Below are 25,732 nucleotides of genomic sequence, written 5' to 3'. Positions count from 1 at the left end.
GCTGGAGGTGATGGCTTAGAAATTATTTTTGCCTTTGAGCAATTGCATACGCAGGGAGATGATACTGTTTTCCTTTTCTTCTGACCTTCTCTATGCTCTTCTTACATCTATTCATTGCTTAACAAGTCCCAGAGAACTGTGGGAGATGCTGGGCTGCAGAATGGAAAATTTCTTATTGATAATTTCCTTTCTGCTAGCAGTGTCTCCCACAATTCTACCCACTCAGCCTCAAGCCAAAAGGTCATCTGCTGAGTGGGATCTTTAACATGGGACTTTTTTTTTCTGTTGTGGTCCACTGAACATAGTCGGTCAGTTACCTCTGAAGTATTTGTTACTAATATTATTACTACAATTTTTACAGCTTTGGAATAACTCATCTGTCCACAGGTGGGAGCCAAGGGGGCATGGCCAGAGCAGTGGCACCAAAAAGCTGATCTGCCTCTGAATTGCAAGAGTGAGCAGAACAGCCCAGGTGTCAAGAACTATGGAAGAAACTGCTAGCAAAAAGGTAACTATTGGTAAGAAATTTTCTATCCCTGTGCTCTTTAGTGCTGGATCTCAGGCAGCATGAGGAAGGAAGCTCACTGACTTGAATGCAGACAGGACAAAACCCAGACTGGGGTGGGGGTGCTAGGAGAAAATTGGTATAAGGAGACTGGGACTTGCTGGGCAAGATGAGGGGTTGGGAGCCAGTCAAGGGAACAGGTGGGGGACGAGGAGCCACTTTGCGGGGGGGGAGGGGGCGACTGAGATCAGATGAGGAGTCCATCTCTATGGGTATGTATGTGAAGACAAACTGGCTGAGCGGGAAGACTAGGAATAGGCACAGATTGGGGATAGGTGAGGAGTCCAGATGGGAGAAGACTGAGACTGGAACTATGATGAGGGGTATAGGGTAGAGGAAGTCAAGGACAGAGGCCAAAGACAAGAAGTGTTTCTTATCCCTAGGTTATACTCTCTTCCAGAACCTTCAATGGAACTCAAGATTCCTGAGTGTCTCTGTTCCCTGGCATTCAGCAAATATCTGTGAAACCCACTGGCAAAGTGTGTGTCCCTTCCAGTGCTGACCCACCTAGGGAATGATGACCTACTATTGATATCAGTAGTTCAAGTGGCAGAGGTCTGTGCTGAGAATCTTAAGGCTCCAACCCTGCTGATGACCTGTTTAAAGTGTCTGGATCCCTTCCTCATTAGTTCAAAGGTGTGTAGTTAGTGAAATGAGGCAGGATTGCAAGAACAGAAAGGAACTGAGTTACTGCAGAGAATTCCTTCTTGGGTGCTGGCTGGTGACTCTTGCCCACATGCTCAGGGTTTAGCTGATCGCCATATTTGGGGTCGGGAAGGAATTTTCCTCCAGGGCGGATTGGCAGGGGCCCTGGAGGTTTTTCGCCTTCCCCTGCAGCGTGGGGCACGGGTCGCTTGCTGGTGGTTTCTCTGCAGCTTGAGGTCTTCAAACCAATTTTGAGGATTTCAATAACTCTGTCCTGGGTTAGGGGTTGTTATAAAATTGGATGGGTGGGGTTCCGTGGCCTGCCTTGTGCAGGAGGTCAGACTAGATGATCAGATTGGTCCCTTCTGACCTATGAGTCTATGAGGGTCCCATGGTTAAAGTATTTGAATGCCACTGTGAGAACTGGACTCTGCTCAGCCTCCATCAGAGTTCCTATGTGATGCTAGACAAGTCCTTTAGAACAAACTTTTCATAGCTGGCCACTAATTGCGTTCTTGCTTTCTGCTTGCCCAACTTGAGACTCTGAAGTTTGATTTGCAGAAGTTCTGAGCACTCCCAGATGCAGCTAAAGTCAGTGGGAGCTGTGCTTTGAACATAAATTGCTATAAAAATGCTAACTACTCTGAAAAATCAGAATGCAGAATTCTGAAATTGGGCAACCAAAGTTTGACGCTTTTGATAATCTCTCTGTTTCAGTATCCCATTTATAAAAAGGGGATACTAATATGACCTGATCTCACATGGGAGCTATGAATATAAATTCATTAATACTTGTGAAGCACTCAGATACCATAGTGAAGACTACCATAGAAAAGTGAATTAAGAAATTAACAATTGTCATCAGTGTTGGGTGTGAGTAGTGTGCAATTAATATGAGATTAGGCCACATATTAAGCCATGAGAATAAACAAAATATTGAATAATTGCTAATTCAGTGAGCATGTCTTCCTGTGCCCTAAATGATGCAGGGCTAGGTCATTGGGGGTGGGGGGGGGGAAATAGTGTACACTAACTCCTCACTTAAAGTCATCCCGGTTAACATTGTTTTGTTGCTGATTAAAGGAGCATGTTCCCTAATTGAAGTTGTGCACTGCTCCCTTCTAACCTCGTTTGGTAGCCACCTGCTTTGTCTACTGCTTTCAGGAAGAGCAGCTGTCATAAACAGATAGCTAAGGGCTAATGTCTCTTACACCTGGAAAGAAGTACCTGAAACACCTGACCAGAGGACCAATCAGGAAACCAGACTTTTTCAGATCTGGGTGGAGGGAAGTTTGTGTGTGAGTCTTTTGTTCTGGGATCTTCTGTCTGTCTGTCTCTCGGCTATGAGAGGATTTCTGTTTCCTGCTTTCTAATCTTCTGTTTCCAAGTTGTAAGTACAAATATAGTAAGGCAGTAAGGTTTCTATTGTTTTCTTTTGTATTTACCTGGGTATATTGCTGGAATGTTTTGAATTGTATTCTTTTTGAATAAGGCTGTTTATTCATATTTCTTTTAAGCAAATGACCCTGTATTTGTCACCTTGATACAGAGAGACCATTTTTATGTATTTTTTTCTTTTTATATAAAGCTTTCTTTTTAAGACCTGTTGGAGTTTTTCTTTAGTGGGGAACTCCAGGGAATTGAGTCTGTGCTCACCAGGGAATTGGTGGGAGGAAGAAGTCAGGGGGAAATCTGTGTGTGTTAGATTTACTAGCCTGACTTTGCATTCTCTCTGGGTGAGGGGAAAGAGAGATTAGCTCTCGGTACTTCTGTTTTCCAAGGCTGGAAACGGGGAGGGTGGAATCCCTCTGTTTAGATTCACGGAGCTTGCTTCTGTGTGTCTCTCCAGGAACACCTGGAGGGGGGAAGGGAAAAGGTTTATTTCCCTTTGTTGTGAGACTCAAGGAATTTGGGTCTTGGGGTCCCCAGGGAAGGTTTGGGGGGACCAGAGTGCCCCAAAACACTCTAATTTTTTGGGTGGTGGCAGCTTTACCAGGTCCAAGCTGGTAACTAAGCTTGGAGGTTTTCATGCTAACCCCCATATTTTGGACGCTAAGGTCCAAATCTGGGACTAGGTTATGATAGCAGCCCATTGCAGCTAGCTGGTGGAGGCTTTTAACCAGGGTGGACTGGCAGCCCCCTCAGCTTGACCCTCCCCAAAGTTCCCTGTGCTGCAGCCGCCCAGCAGGTTATCAATTGGCAGTTCAGCTGTCCCTCTGCCTTGGAGCTGCTCCAAGAGACTCCTGCTTGCTGTGGGCGGGGGTGCTAATGTCAGGGATGTCTCCCTCTCTCCTACTTCTGCACCCCACTTACCCCTTCTCCATATAGAGAAGGGAAGAGACACAGATGGGGAGGGACAGAGAGAGCTTGGGGCAGCAGATGGTGTCTCAACTTCCTGATCCACGTCAGTTTACTTAAAGGGGCAGTGTGCATTTCTCTCTCTCTCCCACAAACGTTATGTGTCTGTCTCTGTCTGCTATGCGGTTTCCCCTCCCTCCTGTTCATGCTGCCTTGATGAGAGGCTACATTAACAACGTGTTAAGGCTTGAGGGCTCAGCCAAGTGCTAGTTCATCATTTAGCAGTAAGGCATTCCCTGCGAAATCTCTCTTCCACCCTCTAACTTCACCACCTCAACCAAGCTTCACAATCATCATAGCTGGGACCAGTATTAAACTGTTTGTTTAAAATGTATACTGTGTGTATATCTATATATTTTGTCAGGTAATAAAAATTTCCCTGGATCCTTCCCTTCCCCCCCTTTACATTAATTCTTATGGGGAAATTGGATTCACTTAACATTGTTTCTCTTAAAGTTGCATTTTCAGGAACATAACTACAATGTTAAGCAAGGAGTTACTGTAATTAAACACTATCATAATATATTTGCATAGAGAAGGGGCCAAATTTTGTACAGGTAAAATTATGGCATTTTTCTAATTAAGTTCTTGACTTTGCAAACGTAAGTTAGAAGTTAACACAAACTGCTGCACACAACTTTGGCTTGGCACTGCAGTTTTAATAATCAATTCTAATTCAAAATATTGTATTACATGATAGAGTGATGTTCCTGCATTACTGAAATGCCTTTATATATTGAAATTAAATGTCCTTAGCTCCGCTAAGCTTTAAGACCAAAAAGTTGTTTTAAACAGCTTCCTGTTGTTCTTAAGCAGTATTTTCCTTCTATAGAAATAGATCCAGGCATCAATTAAAAGAATTCAGTATTTGATATGATATTTCTGTTGCATGTCCCTCCACACGTAAGGATCTAAAATAACTTTTTCCCAGGACCATATTTATGTATCTCACATTCATCTCCTTATCATCAACGTGGCTGCAGTTGGTGTAACAATACTTGTATTTAGTCAGGCCTATATGGATGGATGACTCTTCAAAACACACTCTAAGTGTAGCAAGCTTATTTTTCCATAAATCTATACTATTGTATTGGGGGGAAGAGCAGTATGCTGGAAAGAAAACAAACCAGACGAGCAGTTTCTAGCAATACAATCAAACCAACCATGGAAATTGCTTATGTGCCAAGATACACGTATATTCAAAGTAAAATTTACCTACTTTTCTTCCGCTTAATCTGGTTGCAGAGGGAGTTGTCTCAACATGCATAGGAAAGAAGCAGTAGTACTTTGTTTATTCAGTTTTGTTCATTTAACAGAGCTTTCCACAAACAACATTCTTCACCCTTCTATTCAGAAAATATTACTGGAAAAGATTCTGAAGTGGGTGAAGAAAAAATACATTCTAAAAATACTTTGGAAAACCATGTTTCATAGACCTGGCGCTGAATCCATTACAGTCCAACTTGCAGAGATGTAGTCTTGTGAATGCATTTAACAGGAGTGACAATTCTCTAAACTATGATTCACAGGATTCAAGAGCTCAGGGTTTTTCTGTCAAAATGGTTCAGTGCAAAATTCATCTTTCTTCCATCCTCTGCTCATACTGTCTCTCTGAGCGTTTCCTACGGTAAACATCATCTGCCGTGAAGAGATTGATTGATTATTTGTCTGAGATTTTAGGAAGAGTCAATAAATCTACCAAGAACAAAATCCTAAATTTGAAGTTTGATGCTTAGAAGCTTTCAAAGCTAGTTTCTATTTATAGATGCTGACAAGAATTTAAAGAGAGTCTAATCTACCCTATTTAAAAAGTAAATTCTCACTTCCATCTTGCCCAGAATTGCTGTTTTATCCAACACAGAATATACATTTTTTAAAAAAATTCTATACCTGAAATACGTGTACACAGTTTCTTGGCTATGTGCACAGTTCCATGGACGCAACAATTTAAAAAAAAAAAGACAGCACACCTGTTTGAAGGCAGGGCCAGATTAAGGTATAGGTCTGTGCCCAGGTTCCTAGTTCCTGGAATATCACAAAGGCTTTAGAATCTCAGCTTCGTAAAAAAAAACAAAAAACCAAAAACCACAACACTGTTTCTAGACTTGATGCTTGCAAAGACTGAAAATATAACCTGAGTGTAACTAACACACTAATGTCTACCTGCATGTGCTGACAGCCTGAAACAGCAGCTCAGCTGTGAGCTACTCCACATAATGAAGTGTTGACTCTGAAAACCCCTGTTCTAGGGGGCCCTAGTGACCCCACACCAGCAAAGGACTGTGACGGGGCGGGGGGCTTTGATTGCCACTGCTCAATCACAGCTCTGCTGGAGTGATGTCAGCAACCCCTCCTCCCCCCCTCCAGGTTTATGAAGGCTGAAGTCTCCCTCCTTTGGGTAATAGTGCAGCCTGTCTCCCCCCAGTGGATATCTTGTTGGGGTGGCACTTGCCACTTGAGAGGAAGCTTCCCATCTATCCCCTACCCTATGCCACAGAATCCCTCAGGCCCCATGTTGCCTTAATATGGTCCTGTCTGAACTTCTAATTCATAATAAACACCCATGACCAGATGAGGTCCTGCAATGGAAAACAATGATAAATGATCCATTTTACCATGTATGCCTGTTTTTCAGGAAAACAATCAGTTTTGGAACAAGTAAAACTGCAGAATTAAGTGAGCCAGCTCTGCCTTTAGTGCATCATTTAGGTATATGGCATTCCTGTTACATGGAGGAAAATAAACTACTCTGCTGAAATGCAAAGGATGTTTTCTAATTAACATGCTTTGCTTCATAACCTTACCATACAGCAGTAGTGCCAGTGGAAGATTTACATGCAAAACAAACCAACCAACCCACTAAAAGCACCTAATGTGAGACATCAGACTGGGAAAAATATTAGTTTTCAGCTGTGGAAATGATATATTTAGGTGTTTGCAAATGTAGAAAACATCAGGATATACAAAAGTATTCCTGCATGTGAAGTGTGATGGATTGTTGCATTGTACCAAACAGCAACACTGAAATGTTATGTAGTTCCTCTTTCTGAAATGCCCCTATATACAAGTTTAATAGGAGGCTTCTTTATTAAAAAAATAAACTCCGTAATTCATTGCTTCCATAGAGTTTACTTGGGTAAACAGCAGCTTGCTGAGAGGAAGCCACTTTAATGCAACTCGTTAATCTTTCAGGTGTACAACAGCCAAATTAATGTTTCACCTTCATTGCACCTGGATTAAAAGTCTGACGCTCAATATACTGGATTACTATCCTGATACTGACACACTGTTTTGCTTGGATGGTTCTGATTCCACTGTTGACGGGGCATTAGATAAGGTGTCTTCAGTTGCTCTCAGGCTGAAACAGAACCTGCAATGGGAAGTCTTACAATATAAAACTACAGAGCAACTAATTTTTAGATTTTTAAAAATGTAAGGGGTGTTTAAAGTTTAAGCATACTTTGTTAAACTGGATGCTAATTGCTTGTTACTTAAAATCTTAAATCAGATTTTTAAACCAACTCTAATGAAAGCTGCTGCTAAGTAAACAAAAATAGCACTGGTGTGCTCTAGCATGCCTATGGGAATTTAGTATCAGAGGGGTAGCCCTGTTAGTCTGGATCTGTAAAAGCAGCAAAGAATCCTGTGGCACTTTATAGACTAACAGACATTTTGGAGCATGAGCTTTCGTGGGTGGATACCCACTTCATCAGATGCATGTAGTGGAAATTTCCAGGGGCAGGTATATATATGCAGGCAAGCTAGAGATAATGAGGTAGTTCAATCAGGGAGGATGAGGTCCTGTTCTAGCAGTTGAGGTGTGAAAACCAAGGGAGGAGAAACTGGTTTTATAGTTGGCAAGCCATTCACAGTCTTTGTTTAATCCTGAGCTGATGGTGTCAAATTTGCAGATGAACTGAAGCTCAGCAGTTTCTCTTTGAAGTCTGGTCCTGAAGTTTTTTTGCTGCAGGATGGCCACCTTAAGGTCTGCTATAGTGTGGCCAGGGAGGTTGAAGTGCTGTCCTACAGGTTTTTGTATATTGCCATTCCTAATATCTGATTTGTGTCCATTTATCCTTTTCCGTAGCGACTGTCCAGTTTGGCCGATGTACATAGCAGAGGGGCATTGCTGGCATATGATGGCGTATATTACATTGGTGGACGTGCAGGTGAATGAACCGGTGATGGTGTGGCTCATCTAGTTAGGTCCTGTGATGGTGTCACTGGTGTAGATATGTGGGCAGAGTTGGCATCGAGGTTCGTTGCATGGATTGGTTCCTGAGCTAGAGTTACTATGGTGCGGTGTGCAGTTACTGGTGAGAATATGTTTCAGGTTGGCAGGTTGCCTGTGGGCGAGGACTAGTCTGCCACCCAAGGCCTGTGAAAGTGTGGGATCATTGTCCAGGATGGGTTGTAGATCCCTGATGATGCGTTGGAGAGGTTTTGGTCTCTGTCTGACCTCTGACCAACACCTACAAAACCTCCACCAAGCATTCTCAAAACTACAATACCTGCACCAGGAAATAAGGAAACAGATCAACAGAGCCAGATGTGTACCCAGAAGCCTCCTACTGCAAGACAAACCCAAGAAAAAAACCAACAGGACTCCACTGGCCATCACATTCAGTCCCCAGCTAAAACCTCTCCAACGCATCATCAGGGATCTACAACCCATCCTGGACAATGATCCCACACGTTCACAGGCCTTGGGTGGCAGACCAGTCCTTGCCCACAGGCAATCTGCCAACCTGAAACATATTCTCACCAGTAACTGCACACCGCACCATAGTAACTCTAGCTCAGGAACCAATCCATGCAATGAACCTCGATGCCAACTCTGCCCACATATCTACACCAGCGACACCATCACAGGACCTAACCAGATCAGCCACACCATCACCAGTTCATTTACCTGCACGTCCACCAATGTAATATACGCCATCATATGCCAGCAATGCCCCTCTGCTATGTACATCGGCCAAACTGGACAGTTGCTACGGAAAAGGATAAACAGATACAAATCAGATATTAGGAATGGCAATATACAAAAACCTGTAGGAGAACACTTCAACCTCCCTGGCCACACTATAGCAGACCTTAAGGTGGCCATCCTACAGCAAAAAAACTTCAGGACCAGACTTCAAAGAGAAACTGCTGAGCTTCAGTTCATCTGCAAATTTGACACCATCAGCTCAGGATTAAACAAAGACTGTGAATGGCTTGCCAACTATAAAACCACTTTCTCCTCCCTTGGCTTTCACACCTCAACTGCTAGAACAGGGCCTCATCCTCCCTCATTGAACTACCTCATTATCTCTAGCTTGCCTGCATATATACATCTGCCCCTGGAAATTTCCACTACATGCATCTGATGAAGTGGATATTCATCCACGAAAGCTCATGCTCCAAAACGTGTGTTAGTCTATAAGGTGCCACAGGATTCTTTGCTGCTTTTATGGGAATTTAGTTCATGGGAGCTGTAGTTTATAGATAAGAAAAATGATGAAGTGTACATCCTGGAATCGTCGAATATTTTTGATAGTAGGTCATCAGTAACAGCAAGCAATTTAAGGCCCACTTCACTAGAGAAAAAGGTATTGGATCCAAGAGCGGAATATGTGCAATTTGACAATACTCTCCTGCCACTTACAAAATGTCTCTTCACCAAGCCGGACATTGATCATAAACCACTCCATGGCTCCCCCAAAGAGAAAGAAGAAAGGAAGGAATCTGTACATGCCAAAGTACTGCTTTCCGGGCACCAGCCGCAAGAAGTATCTTATTTTTCCCCTCCCCAGCATTTCAGGGATGACTAGCGGGTCTCCCATCCACCCCCAAACAACCTGAAAGAAATAAGAGTTGTGGAGTCAAATAAAGTGTTTACAAGCCCAAACACAACCCACTCCAGGGTGTTTCTAGTGCATCTCTCACGGCACACATGGGAGAAGGGAAAGGTTTGTCACACAGTAAACAAGGACAGCTGGGTCTTTGCCACTACACCATTCCCCCCCCCCCCGCGGAGCAGCTGAGCACAGGTGAGAGGAGGCAGGTCGGCTCTCGCCTCCTGCCTCTTCACAGCCGCGCTAGTTCCACCCACCCCTACTTCTGTCCACACACAAGAGCCTCCAACTTGAGCTAACAGCACAGCGGGCGGGGGAGCTGCAGTGCGGACTCAGCCAGTATTAAGGGGAGGGGAGGACGTGTTAACCCCCCTCCCTTTCCCCAAGCACTCTAGTGGGGGCAGGGCCGGGGGAGCTGGGGCCCTCGCCGCTCCGCAGAGAACAAACCTACAGGCCACTCCCCGACTTCCTGCTCGGGGGAGCCCCAGCCCCACCCCCAGCTTGTGTAGTGGTGTCGAGAGGCCGCAACGGTCACTCATCTAACGGTCCCCAATCCGGATATGCCCTCCTGCCCACCCCCGGGAAGTCCGAGGGCAGCCAACAGGGCGAGGCGCCTCGCGAGCCCCAAGAAGGACGACGACCCACCTCTCGTCTCACTTCGGGCGCGGAAGGGCAAACGCGAGGAGACAGCGCCGCAGCAGCGGGCACGTGATCCAGGCGGGTGGGTTGTCGCTTGCCTGATTGGTCAGAGCGGCTGGAAAGGGAGGGCCTAAGGAGCGCGGTTCGTGATGGGTTGTAGCCTAGGCCGGGGCCTGGCCGTGACGGAGAGCCGCAGCGGCTGTGCGTGGCTTCGTCTCGTGTTCTGTCAAGTCTGCGTCGGTCTCCGTGCGTGTGCGGTTTATCGCCCCGCTCCTTCCAGTGCTGCTGTAGGTCACCCCCTGCGGCGAAGGGGGGGGCCAGTGAGGGGCCGAGTTTTTTTCCCTTGCTGGTGGCTCTCAGGCGAGAGCCGGGAAGCCGGGCACTGGCTGGGGTGTTGGCCCCTTGCCAATGGCTCACAGGAAGGGGTTTGGGGAGCGAGGCCTTGAGCTACCGTGTTGGTCTCTTGGCGATGGCTCTCAGGCGAGAGTCAGGATGCCAGGCTGTGGGCTGGGGCATTGGCCCCTGGCTGATCGTTCTCAGGCAGGGGGCCCGGGTGCTGCGCCTTGGGCTGGGGTGTCAGTCCCTTGCCGAAGGCTCTCAGACTTGGGGCCAGGGTGTGGGTACCTAAGAGGAGGTACTGCCCCCTTGCTAGCTATCTTTGTGGTCAGGGGCCCTAGGCCAGGGTTTATCCCACTTGTTAATGCCTCTCACTATCTGAGTAACTTTCTATGTTGCTTATCTGTGTAACAGACCAGGAAAAAGAAGGAGGAGTACTTGTGGCACCATAGAGGCTAACAAATTGATTTGGGCATGAAGCTAAAACCCACTTCATCAGATGCATGAAGTGGAAAATACAGTAGGAAGATATATATCTATAGATATATACAGAGAACATGAAAAGATGAGGGTTGCCTTACCAACTCTAACGAGATAAATCAATTAAAGTGGGATATTATCAGCAGGAGGAAAAATCACTTTTATAGTGGTAATTGGGATGGCCCATTTCAAACAGTTGACAAGAAGGTGTGAGTAACAGTAGGGGGGGAAATTAGCATGTGGAAATATTTTTTAGTTTGTGTAATGATCCATCCATTCCCAGTCTTTATTCAGGCCTAATTTGATGACTGTTGGTTACTACCGACCCCCTCCTGTGATTTCAAGGTTGTCGTGAGAGAAGAGTTTACTGCACAGCCTTACATGGTGATGTGACACTCAAGCTGAGGAATCAAATAGTATCTTCAAATAAGCAAATTTACACATACTTTTCCCTAGACTGAGGAACCCCCAAATGTCAGCCTGGAGAAGTGAAACTGAATTAACCCTAAGAGATAGTACTGTGCAGCGAAGCAGCTTGCCAATGGATCAGTGATGCGCAATGACAAATGGGCACAGAATGTTAAACCTGAAATCCTATCCTGAACAGTGGTATGTGTTTACCTCTGGTACAGAGCTGATGGCTCCGCTCCTTTCTCCCATTTGGGCAATACCAATAAAATATTTTCTTTTGAAAGTAACTAGTTTACTTTCTGCATTACACCTGTTCCAAGCTGCTAACTCCAAGCACATCTGAACAAGACTCTAATATTGAAAGCTGGCTTTCTGCTGCTATAAATCCCATCAAACAACAGAAAAGGTTAATGAGGTATCCATCTCATGTTTGAATTTCTTTTGTGGCTCTGCTTGGCCACTGCCACTGGCACTGCATTTCAGAGAAAGTTCATCCTTCCGTGTGCAGTAGAAGGTGCAATTGCATTTGGCTAGCTTTCACAAGGAAACTGACGCAAGAGGTCAGTTTTCATTTTCAGATGATCCAGTTAGTGCACTGGGGTTTTTGAGCAGCAGCTTATCCTTGAGGTAGAAGAATGAGATACATAAACCCCAGCAATCTTCCCTCTATCCCAACATTAGTTTGTTTTAATAGCAGTAACCCCATCGGGGGACAGCCACATTTTTTTCTTCAAGGTGACCTGTCTGTATTCTTACTTTTGGGATATACTCTGCTTCCTGAGCTCCATGCCCTATATGTCAAGAGGGCTTTCAGTTTTTACATGGACCATTAAGAATTCAGAAGATTTTTTTTTAGCTTTTGGATATCTGTGTAAAGGGAACGCCATTTTCATTCAGTGCCTGTGTAAATTGAGTAGGTTATGAATTGAGTCCTGTTATGCCTTAGCTAGGATGACAATAGCTAGGGTCATTGGTTTTATTCTGCTGGGGCTAAAGTGGCATCAGTGGTCTGCCTCTACAGTACTTCCCATTTTAGAAATCTTCAGAACTGATATGTGGAGTTCTGTTTGCACACGGGCATCTAGATCTGGTACTTACTTAACAGGGCACTTCTACAATCCCTGTTCTGCAAAAATAGCATACATAATCCAGCCCCATTATAATAATTTAACTTAACACTGTACTTGGACCAAATATGTGCGATATATTGTGGTCCAGCGTTAAAAGCTTGAGTGCACAACTGAACTATGTCAAGGGTGTAGTAAAAATTGGGTTTTTGTCTAATATTTTTCAGTTTAGGCATTTTTTTTTCATTCCCAAAGGGTTTTAAAAAATATTTACAAGAGAGAGAAACAGCATGTTGACTTGCAGGATCTTTCTTTATCCTGTTGAACCCTGAGGTGTATAAGGATATCCATCAGTTTCCATCATTTATTTTGGTCTTGTGCTGGTTTGGCAGGAAGGGACTGTCCTCAATTTTTTTTTCTGTCCAGGGCTGAATATATTATCTGTGCTTAAGTATGTAATTATTTGGAAAGAACTTAGTTTTACTTAATTCCAAAAGGAGACATAACTGCTTGCAAGACAGGATTGATTTAAATATTTCTAACTGTATTATAGAGGGCAAGGATTAATTTATTTTATTTTAATTAAAATGCAGTTTAATGCTTTTAAGAAGTGTGACTGATAATGGGATTATGAATGCTATTTCTAAATAAATTTATTGGCAACCTACTAAATATGCCATCATTCCATGTTTTTATCTCATCATGTAAACCAAAATAACCTGATCAAAATGTCCTGGGACAGTGTTCAATGTGTGTGTGAGGTGTGTAATGATCAGTTGTTGAAAGACTCATAGGTAAGGCTGAGAGTCTGTCATGGAGGTCACGGAAGTCACAGATTCTGTGTGAAACAGTGGGGAGAACTCCAAGTTCTGTGCCGCCGTGCAGCCCCGGGGTCCACACGTGGCGGCTGTGTAGACGGGGCGTGCTGGCCTGTAGAGACTGCCCCCGCAGCCCTCGAACGCTGGCTCCTCTGCTGCCAGCAGGTGCATCTGATCTCAGGGCCACCTGAGCAACAGCACTGGTGGTCCCAGGCCGGCAGGGCTGTCCCCCACTAGCAGCAGTGGCAACAGTTCTTGGCCACACACCCCCATCGACGAGCACCAGCGGATGCCCCGGAGTCCCCTCTCCAGAGCAGCAGCTGCACCCCTGGAGCCCCCCAGAATACCAAAACCTTAGTCAAAGGTGTATAGTACAAGTCATGGACAGGTCACTGGGCCCTGAATTTTTGTTTATTGACTATGACCTGTCCATGACTTTTACTAAAAATGTCCATGACTAAATTCTTAGCCTTACTCATAGGCCATGGAATTAAAGCAAAAAAAAACCCCTTCCCTTTAAAAGTTGTTTTGGCTGCATCTATAATAGCACCAGTGGAGTTCTAGTTTACACAATGCTCCAGCAGCTTCCAGGTTTTTTTTTCCTTCTAATTTTTAGTTTTTTACACAGCTTTCAAATCTGCTGACTTGTAAAAATACATGAAGAGGGTGGAATATTGTCTACAATAGAGCTCCCAGCAGTACAGCTGAACTGATGATAGCACTAACGGGTTTTTCCCTTAAGTCCCCTAATGTAGATAAGGCCATAGAAACGGAATATAGAGAAGATAGCATGCATCTACTCCATCTTCCCGTGTACGGGCAAAATTATTCTCTTTACTGCTTTCCTCTGTGGTCAGTCTAGTTGGAAATAACTCGGGCTACTGGACTCTCCCATTCCTTGTTTAAATAGTAACTGAGAAGAACGGAAGTCACATCCCCTTCCCCCACGCTGCCACGCACACCAAAAACCCCAAACTACGCAGAGCCCTGCGCACCGCTCCCGCAGGACTGCAATAAACAATATTTAAATACCCTCCAGCTATATGGGCGAAATGCTTCATGGGAGCTGTAGTACTTGGCGCGTCGGTTGCCTGACCAGGGCCCCAGTGAAACAGGGGGGAGAACTACAAGTTCCGTGCCGCCGCGCAGCCCCGGGGGCCACACGTGGCGGCTGTGTGGACGGGGCATGCTGGCCTTTAGAGACCGCCCTCGCAGCCCCCGAACGCTGGCTCTTCTGCAGAATCGAGGATTGGCCGCGTGGCCCGCCTCGCTCGGCTGCTCATTGGCTGGCAGCTCGGAGTTAGCTGCCGCGGTGCCCGAGCAGCAGGCGACTGGCTGGGCGCTCGGTTTGCAGGGTAGCGGGAGCGGTGCATGGAAGCGCGCGCGCGGGGCTTCAGACCCTTCCCAGAGGGCTGCGGTTCTTCGGGCCCGTCTTAGGTTCCGCGCCTGCCGGGGAGCCGCGGGGAGACCATGGCCGCTGTCGGCTTCAAGGCTGCGGGCAGCGGCTTGTGGAAGGGCAACAGGGCTGGCTTGCAGCTGGCCGCCGCCGTCTTCTGCCAGAGCTGCAGCTCCGCCGCCAGCAGCGGCCCTGGCGAGGGCATGCGGGCGGGCTGGAGCCAGCAAAGGGCTCAGCACCAGTCTGCGGGGCAATTCCCACCCCCGGCCCCAGGCAGAGCCCGGAGAGCTGGGGAGCCGAGCCCGGCCGCAGCCGGCCCCCTGAGCAGCCAGCCCAGCCCTGCCGAGGGCGCCGACACTAAGTCCTACCTATGGGCCAGATACCACGAGATGAAAAAGCTGGTGTATGGTAAGAACCGGCTTCGGGCACTGGGCCTGCGGCTTCCTGCAGTGCCTCGTACTGCTTCTCAGCTCCCGGGCCACGCTGCCCCGGGTCCGGGCTGTGCCCTGCCTCCGGCTCAGGGAGGACGGGGAACCGCTAGAGACTAAAGTGCTGCTAGCAAACCAGCCACCCGTCAGACCTAACCCCGTCCCGGCTGTGCCTCAGGCAGCCGGTTCCCCCGCGGGGAAATTGCCCTGCTGTCAGTCTCCAAGCGTGCACCACCGGGGCTGTGCGCCAACAAACTCCTGCGCTTGCAGTCAGTCAGCAGGTGGGCAGGCTCTCAGCCCGGTGGGTTGCAGCACGGGCCCTGCCCAGAGTGGTGGTCTAGATACTGCTTGTAATGCCCAAGCGGCTCTCTACACAAGCATCACCATAACGGGCACTAATAGCCAGCTTCCTTAAAGGGTGGGGCACGCATCTGCCCCAGCAAAACTCAAGACTTGTAAATCGCCACTTAGTGTTGCCAGGACACTGGAACCGTTTGACTATGTGGTTGTTTACTGGTGGTGAATTATGACTCTGAATTTTGTTAGCGGGCAAGGCGATGGGTACAGAACTCCTCTTTGGAATACTTTCCATATCAAGATATTAGGCGTGGACAAACTTGTCACCAGTAGTTTGTTGTACCTGTTCTGTGGTTAAATGCAGGACTTCGGTCTCCAAGGCTGTCAAACCAGCACCTTCCAGCATCTCTTTGCTAAATTTTCTTAAACTGCTTGCTTACCCAACACAAAGTAAAGGAGGATATTCTCCTGTGGGTTTATTAGTCCCTGGAATGCCCTGAGTAAGCAACCTTGCAAGGCTAGGCACAGTCTGACTTTTTTCTTTTTCTACTGTGAAGTAGCTGTTTGTAAGGCTGTTATTGTTAGGAAGAGGAAGAAAGTGCGCCTGTTGTTTAGTTATATTCATCTATGAAGACAGTGCTGCTGCTGTTTAGATTTACTTGTTTTGTCATTAATGTTTTCCAAACAAAAAAAAAGTGATTATACAATGTAAGGTTCTGTATGTTCCTTAGTGGGATGTGCAAAGGTAAGTACTGTGTGTCCATAAGAGACAATAGGAAGTATTAAGTATATGCTGTCAGAATGGGTATGTTAGTTTTAAGTCTCAAGCTGCAAAGGCGTTCCAATTTGTCAGAGTCCTAATGTTGCTCTAGCAGTGTCTTGGAGCTCATTTTTCCTTTTGTTTCATGCTAGTATTAAAAGAGGAGCGAGAACCTCTCAATTTAAAATATGTGGTGGTAGAAGCTATTACAATCTCTTGATAAATGTTTATTTAGCAACTTCACGTGCAGACTTCTTGACATGGCTAACTATGCCTTTTTTTTGTTTGCATTATTACAACAGTATGCATTTGTATGTGTTATCACAGATTTGTCAATCTGTGCGATATGATTAGCAGTACCAAATGCAGAGTGCAAAATATGTGAAGTAGCTAATGTGCATGCAGAAGAATAGTCTTTTTTTCTCAGACCTTCAGTAAGGTATTTGCCATACACTGTATAAAAAAAGTCTGTGATTAATAACAGGGCACACATGAAAACACACACACGAAAACACACACACACCTATTGTTGAGTCCTGGCAGGAAAAAGTGTAAATCCTGAATTCTTTGTGTCTCATAACTTTTTTTTAATGACTAAAACTGACTTACACCAAACTTGGTGTCAAAGGTTTGCTCCTTGACTGACAGTTATTTCAAGGTTCAGTGTCAAATGAGCCTCTCTGGATGAATTGCAAAAGTTTGAGACTGACTACAATGGAAAAGCAGCAAAGAATCCTGTCGCACCTTATAGACTAACAGACGTCTATAAGGTGCCACAGGATTCTTTGCTGCTTTTACAGATCCAGACTAACACGGCTACCCTCTGATACTTGATACAATGGAAAATGTTGTCAGATCTTTGATGAATCAATGTCATGTCTGGGTAATCTTACAAATTCTGTATGTTATGAACACTCTTCTTCACTTATAAAACATGTCTCTTTGCATTTTTCCCCATTATCAATGCTTATCAAGATGTAAATAGAAACTCTGCCTTTTGTAATCAGCTTTTGGTGACTGCTTAGTTCATTAATGATACCACCTTAAAATCTCTTCTGGTGTGAAATGTTCTTTGCTGATTGAATGAGTTGGAATAGAATAATATATAGGGAAGCTTCTATATACACACACTAAACAACAATGTTATGGGTTTGGTGCAGGGAAGCACCATGCATCAGAAGTTCACAGCTGTTTCCTGGAGTACTGGAAATGCATTATACTGTGGTGTGCTTGAACATGGCAGTAAAGTTAATAGCTATGCAAAAGCTGATGTGATTAGAATTATGCACTTTTACATTATTGCATACTTTTTTCAATACAGCTTCCTTTATGGTATCTCACCATTCAAAACATTTTATGAATATTAACAGCTGTTCTAGCTTTATGCATTTTATTAAAATACGGAGACCACAGTATATAAATAATGTGATATGGCAGAGGCATGGTCTGGGAAGAACGAGCTGTATAGGAACAAGGAGGTGACAAAAATCACATGCTTTTGGGGATAATCTTATTACAGCCGGGATGAGAAGTCACTTTTTTTTTTTTTTTTTTTTCCTCTCTTTCCTCCCTTCAGTCCCATCCAGGGCCAACCATTAACAATACTGCATATTGCCCATGTATGTTCTAAGAGTTTTTTTTCAGATAAAGCAAACCGAAAAAAATCAGTTATTTGCTGCTGGAGGCAGAACATCAGGCTTGGTGGATGGATAATCTGAACCAATATGTAAATTCCTTTTTTTTTTTTTTATGACACCCTTGGACTACCTTGGCTCAGCGGGTAGTGATTGATCTATCACGGATTGATTTATCATGTGTAGTGTAGACACGATAAATCCATCCCCTATCACTCTCCCGTCAAGTGCTGAACTCCAGCTCATCGAGAGGTGGAAGCAAAGTTGATGGAGGAGCCGTGGCAATTGAACCTCGCGTCCTCACGGCGTGGGGAAGTCCAACGAAGATACATCGACTTCAGCTATGCTCTTCTCATGGCGGAAGTTGCATATCTTAGGTTGCTTCCCCCCCGCCCCCCCAGTGTAGACCAGGCCCAAGGGAGTAGGATCTAGTGGTTTTGTTAGTGATACTGAGATCATGGTACTGAATTGTGACACAAGTGGAAAACAAGTGATGATTTGGCAATGGAGAATTAGATGTGTCCATTTCTAGGTATTGCTGAAGAGAGATGATGGTAAATTGAAGCTTTAACTTGGATTTTGGGAGAGACTAAAGCCAGCGGTTAATTTTGTAGTGAAAGAGGTGTCTGGAGCTCAAACAGATTTGTTACTTTCATAACTGACGCAGCAAGCCCAGAGGTGCTGGGGCTATGAACTGCGAAGTCTAGAGGTGCTGGGGCTCAGCCCTGGCACAAATTAAGCATTTACTAAAGCAGGGATTTAAGGAATGAAGACATGCAAATTCAAAACATTCTCCACCAAAATTCACGTGCAAGTGACTTCCAAAATATTGCTAAACTTGCCTCCCAAACTTGTAAAATTAATTAAGGTGAAGTCAGATACCAGAGTTCCTGAGGTGAGGTTGTAGAGGAAATGGTGGTATTTTAGGAACGGTTTAGTGGTATTGCGTATGTTGCATGATTTGAATACGTTGTCGACTCTTGGCTGTGGCTGAGAGCTGATGAGTTTGGGACATGCAGAAAGGCCTGATCTGGAAAGGGCCTCCTGGACTCCAGTTGTTGCTCATGGTTCCAAACTGAGAAGGGTGCTTGGCCCCTTGAAAGATGAGGCCCAAAGGTGCCCTCCGGCTCCCCCAAAAATAAATAAAATAAAATAAAAAAAATCTAAGTGAGCTTGGAAAAAGGGTTGCAGAGAGGATTGGAGATGGCAGCTGTGAAGTTGTTGCTGTGTGTGTTTGACCTTTTGTGTAAAAATAAATAAATAAATAAATTCAAGTGTGTAAACTGTGGGATAATTGATGTGCTTTGAGTAACTGAATGTGGTTTTTTGCAGTATATCTCCCTTTTTTTTTTTTTCGATGAGATGGTGTAAAATAAGAAGAGAAGTCTGGGCTTTTTTGATGTTGATCCCTGTATATCATAGGATGTCTGTCTTTGATCTAGCATATTTTAATTATGAACATGTTGCAAGTCTCAAGCAGGCTCAAAGAATAGGTGGTTCTGTCTTGTTGGTTTTCAGTATAGTATCACTTGTTGTAGATCACTCTTAAAACTAGCGTTCATAATACGTTGCAACTTAAGTAGTTTCTGTTGGGCAGAAGTAGTAGCTAAATAGCCAAAGAGTTGCTATCACAATAGGTGCTTTACAAATCACTTGGGTTTGGGAGGTATCATGGCTTGGTGGATTGAGCAGAGACTGGGAGTCTGGAGATCTCTAGATTCAGTTCCCAGTTCTGTTGTTCACCTCTTTCACCTTAAGTAAGTCACCCTCTACCTCAGTTTCCCCAAATGTAGAACAAGGGTAATACCTTAAGCTCTTTGTACGGCTCTAGACATCTGTACTTGAAAAATATTTTTAGAATGAAATTGCTACTTTAAACTCAGCAAAGTCAGCATTGTTTCAGCATCATCTTTTGTCATTTAATACCCTTTGTTAGACCTGCACTTTGAGTGCAGGGCCTATTAGTCTTTGCCAAGATGGAGCCTACTGCCTTAATACCACAGAGCCAGTTGTGGTGCTGGAAGGTGTCTACCATAAGAGCAAGGTTCCTGTACTGGCTGCTATAGGCACAAGTCATCTTTTTTTTTTACTTCAGCAACTCCTCACTTAACGTCATCCAGGTTAATGTTGTTTTGTTGCTGATCAGTTAGGGAACGTGCTTGTTTAAAGTTGTGCAATGCTCTCTTATAATGTTGTTTGGCAGCCGCCTGCTTTGTCCGCTGCTTGAAGAAAGAGCAGCCTATTGGAGCTAGCTGGTGGGGGTTTGGAACCAGGGTGGATCGACAGTGGCCTGGCCGTCTCAGTAGCGTAGCTGGTGGGGCTCGGTGGAAGCAGCTGCTTCCCCTCAGGGCCAGAGGAGCCGCGGAGTGGCAGCGGAAGCGGCGCCTGCTGGCCGGCACTGTCACCTACACAGCTGGAGGAGCTGCGGGGCTGCAGGCTGGCGCAAAAGCTGCGCCTGCTGGCCGGTGCAGCCAAACACTGGGACAGGAGCCGGGGACAGGTGGCAGCACAGGAGAGAAGGTAGGGGGTGGGGGAGTCTGGTCTGGGGGCGTGGCCAGAGGAGAAGCCAGGGGTGCGCCTTTTTTGTTTTTTGCTCCCCCTACACTGAACCTGGCTATGCCATTGGGCAAGCTATCAAGTGCCGGGTAGTTCAGCTGTCCCTCCACCCACTGCTGTATGCTGATTCTGCCCTGTGCCTTTGAGCTGCTCTTGGGAGCCTCCTGCTCACTGTATGGAGGGGTGGGGGAAGAGGGGTGCTTAATGTTAGGGTATCCTCCCTGCTCTGTGGAGGAGTAGTGGGAAGGGGAAGACATGACAGGGCTCAGGATGGAGGCAGCTGCTGTCCTAACTTGCTGATCTACTTAAAAGGCAGTATACTTAAAGGAGTAATGCGTGTTTCTCTCACATATGGTGTGTATCTTTCACACACACACACACATCTGTCTCTGTCTTCCATGCTATATCTCCTCCCTCCATTGGTGCTGCCTTATAGAGTGTGAGGCTACGTTAACAACAGTGTGTTTAACCCTTGAGGGCTCAGCTGAGTGCTAGTTCATCATTTAACAGTAAGGCATTTCCTGGGAAATATTCCACCCTCTGACTCCACCACCTCAACCAAGCTTCACAATGATAGTTGCTATGTACAGTATCAAATTTTGTTTAACACTTTGTGTGTGTGTGTGTATAGTCTTGTCAGGTGAAAAAATTTCCCTGGAACCTACCCGCCCCCCATTTACATTAATTCTTATTGTGAAATTGGATTTGCTTAACATCATTTTCTTAAAGGAGCATTTTTTCAGAACATAACTATAATGTTAAGCGAGGAGTTACTGGTACTTTAAAGTTTTTCAGATGCTGCTGTAAAACCTACAAAACACCACTTTGGAAAATAATAAAAGAGGTACTTGGAACTAATAATGAAACTAGACACTTCTTGGGGTTTTATTAATGCATATTTGAGGCAGGTGATTGAATATCAGGCAAAAAAATAATTTGCACGCAGAGTGCTTTTTAATGGGGGAAATGGAGGAGAATTATGGCAAATATAGTGCATCTTATCACTATTCTTATTACTTGGTACTAAACATATGAGATTTGGAAGCTAATGCATATGGCATTTTAAATTCCTTGGGGGGTATAGGGACTGTCTTTTTAAAACATTTTGGGTCTGACACTGAAGTGTTGAGAGTTTCCTTTGGATTACTGAGCACTTTTATCTACCACTGGAGAAAAATGGGAGCTGAAAATGCACAACACGTTGCAGGAAATATTTGGCACCTACTATGATTGGACATCTTTCAAGTCAACATAGGTCATATGAGATCCTGAAGTTTTTCACTCATTTTTTTTCAATACGTTGCGCAGCTATTCACAACTGTGCTCTCATTTTAGGTGTTAGGTATCATTGATCTGTAACAGTTGTGGAACATTGCTGTGCAAGAGCAATGCAAGTTAGAACCTGGGAGTGGTTTTTTTAAATTAGCACTAGCAGCTGTTCAGTATTTCAGAAGACTTGCAATATTTAGGAGTGAAGGGTATTGCAGGCATTTTGGTGATTGCATAAGTGTGAAAAAGCATCTAACCAATAGCCTTGCCTTCTGGCTGAAGTATGTACGCTAAGTTTCATCACAGGGAGTATATTCATGAGTTGATTTTATAAGTCCTTGAGCAGTCATGTTTTAACATGGCAATGTGACTGCTTCCCTAACCACAGCAGAGTTAGTAGCAGTTGTAATACATTAGTTAGGCAAATTCTGGAGGTTTTTTTTATTTCAGGAGTTTGCTCTTTTTGCCCATACAGTGATACTGCTTCTCTTAAGTCATACGCTCACTGCCTGCGTAAAATGCTGACTAGACAGTGACTAACTATGATATTGCTGCTAACTGCAAAATGCTGCAGGATTTCAGTACAAGGAGCAGCCCTGTTTTTGGCAGGCTTCCTGTTTTTGGAAGGGCCATTTTCCACTTGAGTTTCTCCTGTTCTAGCCTCTCATTCATTTTTTCCAAGCATCACCTGTTTAAATGTGTTCATAGCTGTTGGGCACCGAGCAACATAATGTTGACCTGTCCTGGAATGAAGTTTTTCTGGTGCTGACCTCCATGATTGAAGTGCATGTTGTAGGACTAGTCTCTGTCCTACTATATGGTGAGCCTTTCACCTAGTGCAGTGGTGTTCAAACTCCAGCCCTGGGGCCAATTGTAGCTATTGAGGTTCAAAATTGTCACCCTCAAGAGTGACTATATTAAGAACAACATTTGTATTTGATCATGAACTGAAAATGTGTTCGCTGAGCCAGGCTATGCAATTTTTAAACTGAAGAGTTTGAATTAATCCCATTGCTCAGGGTGCTCCCTCCCCAATTTCCCCCTGCCAAAGCTTATCTGAACTGGGGATGTTGTTAGGACTTGGAGTCTTTTCACTGCTACAGCTGTTTAGCAGTTCCAGGAGAGCTTTTGGCTGCTTCATTGCCTTCCCTGCCAGGGAGAACAGGATATGGACTCAACTGACTCTGCCAGGACCCAAGGATGACTCCCCTCCCTACACGAGACAGCCCAGGAGAGAGGGTAGAAATTGAGAACTACCAACCAATTATGGCTCCCTGATTCTGTGTCTGTTGCCCAGCCTTAGAGCAGATATGGCTTGTACTTGTTGGAGACTCCCCGTGCTGGCAGGCAACTTGAAGCTGTTTTCTCTCCCTTTCCCCTGTCGGAGAGTGACAAAGGAAGCTGTATAGGACAAAGAACGTGTCCCAGAGTATTGACTGTAGTAACTTGACCTCTTTGAATAGGTTCAGCCCCTGTACTGAAAAGGTTGGACGTTACTGCCTAGTGTTCAGATATGCTTTGACATACATGTACACCTTCCATTACTTTCCATGAGCATAGTAGAATTTGAAAGAGCTATACCTCATGGCTTGTAATTGGTCAAACATGATTCCTAATGGAACTCAGATCCCTGTTCCTCGTGTGCAATCAGCAGTACACACTCAGTGTCTTACTCTGTTATAATATCTAGCAGAGTCCAACACAAGACAAGGAGAATATAAAACAAATATTTATATAATGCAGGATGGATGACTCTCTCAAAAAGCTCAGTACTTCCCTCTACCCATTAGAGGCATGGTTCACTTCAGGTAGGGTATAGGATACAGAAAAGCCCTGAAGTGTCTTGATGTGGGCCTGCTAGGGAGAGTGCCAGATGTGTTGGGACTCCACCTTAAAGAGCAGGAGGAAGGTGGGAATTAGGACTAGTGGTTATTTTGCCAAAACACAGTTCACTAATTCTTAATTTCAGCTGAATTCACCTGACTTGGAAAAGCTTTCAAATGGAACCTAAACAGAAAGTCCACCAGAGTGAGCTGCCTGTTAACTAGTGATTAAGAACAGCTGTTAAATTGTTTGGAGTGCTGTTTCAAATGTAAAATTAAAGGTTTGATATTTTCCTAGAAGAAACAGGAAATCCTGCTCAGGGGGTGGGGAGATAGCTTATACTGAGATGGCTTGATGTGGGGCCTGTGAGTATCAGAGCCACGTTCGTTATAACAGTGAACAGCTTGCTATCTGGGTACATTATAGACTATCATTTTATCATCTGGTGAGCAAGGCAACTATGCTGGCCATGAGGTGAAGCTGAGCATGATTCCTTGTCAAAGACAAAATGATTTATAATGAAGCTGATATGTATGACAGGCCTGGCACTGATCTAATATGTGTTTGTGCAGTACACAGCCTTCCTTCAATGGGCATCTCAGGTGGCATCTGGAGCTTTTGTTTTAAGATGCAATCAAACACGTATGTTGTAGAGGAAAAGCTCTTTATCCAGAGCCAAGTGAGGATGTTGCAACTGTTCTTTGCTCTAACTAAAGATGGGGTTGAAGAGGGAGAGGAGTATTTTAGGAAAGAGGAAAAATCATAGTATGATTACTTGAATGGTTAAATATTGTTGTGTGGTGAAAACATTGCACTGAGATGTAATTTTGGGAAGAGATCCAAGAAGAGAATGTGCGGAGCGCAATGTGGTTGTGGCAAATAAGGTGAAAATGGAAACGTTTTTCTGCTACAGCACTGGTTCCCTTAAACTTTTAAATAAGGTGGGTGGACATGTATTATGTGAGTGCCAATGGCATGGGTGACTATCTAAGGTGTTGGAGTGGAATAAAGTTAGTGGCCCAGCATAAGGATGGGAGAGCACCAGAGAGGCCATGTGGCACTGTAGGCTTGATGGGATAGAAATATCTGAAACTGATTGGTTTCAAGGAAACACTTGATGCCTGGTAAACTGGCCAACTCCAGTTATATATACACACACACACACACACATAAAACTTGCTCCCTGTGCCTAGAGAACCTCAAAAAGGACCAACAGTTTTTTATTTTTAACTTGGTGACAGTTGTTGGCTGGATAGCTAGAGAGTGTCTCCCCCCCCCATACACTCTGCCCCCTCCTCTCCCAGAGTCACGGCTCAAGCATTAGGATTGCATATTTTTCCCACACCATCCCATGTGTCTGGATGTAATTAGCAAAGCACTATGTAGTTGCAGAGCTAGAAGTCAGTCTACATCTGGCGTTACAGTAAAGGGGATATAGGGATGCATGATGCTTTGGGATTCAGACCAGACCAGCAAGGGGTTGTCACTGCCTGCCTTGTAGCTCTTGGTACCTTAAATGCTAGTTTGCTGTGGCTGTCAGCTCTGATACCAACAACCAGCAGACAAGCATGCAGGTTACACCCTGACTTCTACTGACCAGGTTTTTTTTTTTTTGCAAGTGACCTCAAGATCCACCCAGTCCCAAATTTTCCCCCAAACCATCTGCCCTGTGACACACTGCTGAGGTTCCCAGAGCAATGCTGGTGCTAGGCATAAGCAGGCTAAGCAATTGCTTAGGGCCTCAAACAGCTCAGGGGGAGCCTCCATTCTCTTTTTTTAGTGTGGGGAGGGGGAAAGACCCCAAAATATTCCTGATTAGGCCTCCAGTGGGCTAGCACTGCCTCTGCCCACAATTGTGAATTACTGTTATCTTTCTCAGCCTCAGCAGTGAGAATGTTGCTACTGCTAAGCTCTGTGACAGCTCCCTGACACACCAGCTTGTCTGCCCTTGCCAGCAAACTCTTCAGGACTCTGCCAGCACACATCTTGCCTTGCAGATAACCATCAGTGAACCCCAACTCTTGAGTTCCCCAGAGACTTCTCCCTGCCATGTCCCACCCCCACCTGGAACAGTCAGAAGTTGTTTGTTGCTCCTTTAAAGAGACAGTACACTGCAGCTCAGTAATTTAACTGGGATTTGATAAACACTCGTTTCAGTCGCAACCCTGAATTTGTTTCTAGTGAAAGTAAAAAAGTTTATTGAACAAAGTCAGGTTTAACTGATATCAAGTAAAAGGAGTAAAGAGAAAAATGGTTACAAACTAACAGTAAAAATCTGCTTCTAAGGATGTGCCTGCACTTAAAATGCTACAGTATCACAGCTGCACCATAGTAGCACTTCCATGTAGACGTTACCTAAACTGAAAGGAGATGTTCTCCTTCAGAGTACATAATCTACCTCCCCAACAA

General features: G+C 44.9%; 2 protein-coding genes across 3 annotated transcripts in view; one reads left to right on the top strand and one right to left on the bottom strand.

Moving 5' to 3' along the window:
• Positions 1-4,834: 4,834 nt before the first annotated feature.
• Positions 4,835-10,157, bottom strand: SMIM4 (small integral membrane protein 4). The gene is made up of 3 exons (XM_030569351.1): positions 10,054-10,157; positions 9,219-9,411; positions 4,835-5,206 (listed from the first exon to the last, which is right to left on the bottom strand). Exons 2-3 carry the CDS (start codon positions 9,394-9,396, stop codon positions 5,145-5,147), a joined length of 240 nt encoding a protein of 79 aa, XP_030425211.1. The 5' UTR covers positions 9,397-9,411; positions 10,054-10,157; the 3' UTR covers positions 4,835-5,144.
• Positions 10,158-14,415: 4,258 nt separating this feature from the next.
• The window catches only part of NT5DC2 (5'-nucleotidase domain containing 2), a 67,288-nt gene continuing 55,971 nt past the window's right edge, over positions 14,416-25,732 (top strand). The window contains exon 1 of one of the 2 annotated variants that reach the window (XM_030569077.1): positions 14,416-14,963. In XM_030569077.1, the coding sequence (XP_030424937.1) occupies positions 14,630-14,963 (334 nt within the window). In that variant the 5' untranslated portion in view covers positions 14,416-14,629. Of the gene's footprint in view, positions 14,964-20,077; positions 20,195-25,732 lie in introns of those variants that run through there. The other variant, XM_030569078.1, reaches the window with a different exon arrangement.

Source organism: Gopherus evgoodei, chromosome 7 (assembly GCF_007399415.2).
Source record: "Gopherus evgoodei ecotype Sinaloan lineage chromosome 7, rGopEvg1_v1.p, whole genome shotgun sequence".
Lineage (NCBI taxonomy): Eukaryota > Metazoa > Chordata > Testudines > Testudinidae > Gopherus > Gopherus evgoodei.
Note: the sequence above shows the minus strand (reverse complement) of the source record. Positions and strands in the feature narration are given on the sequence as shown.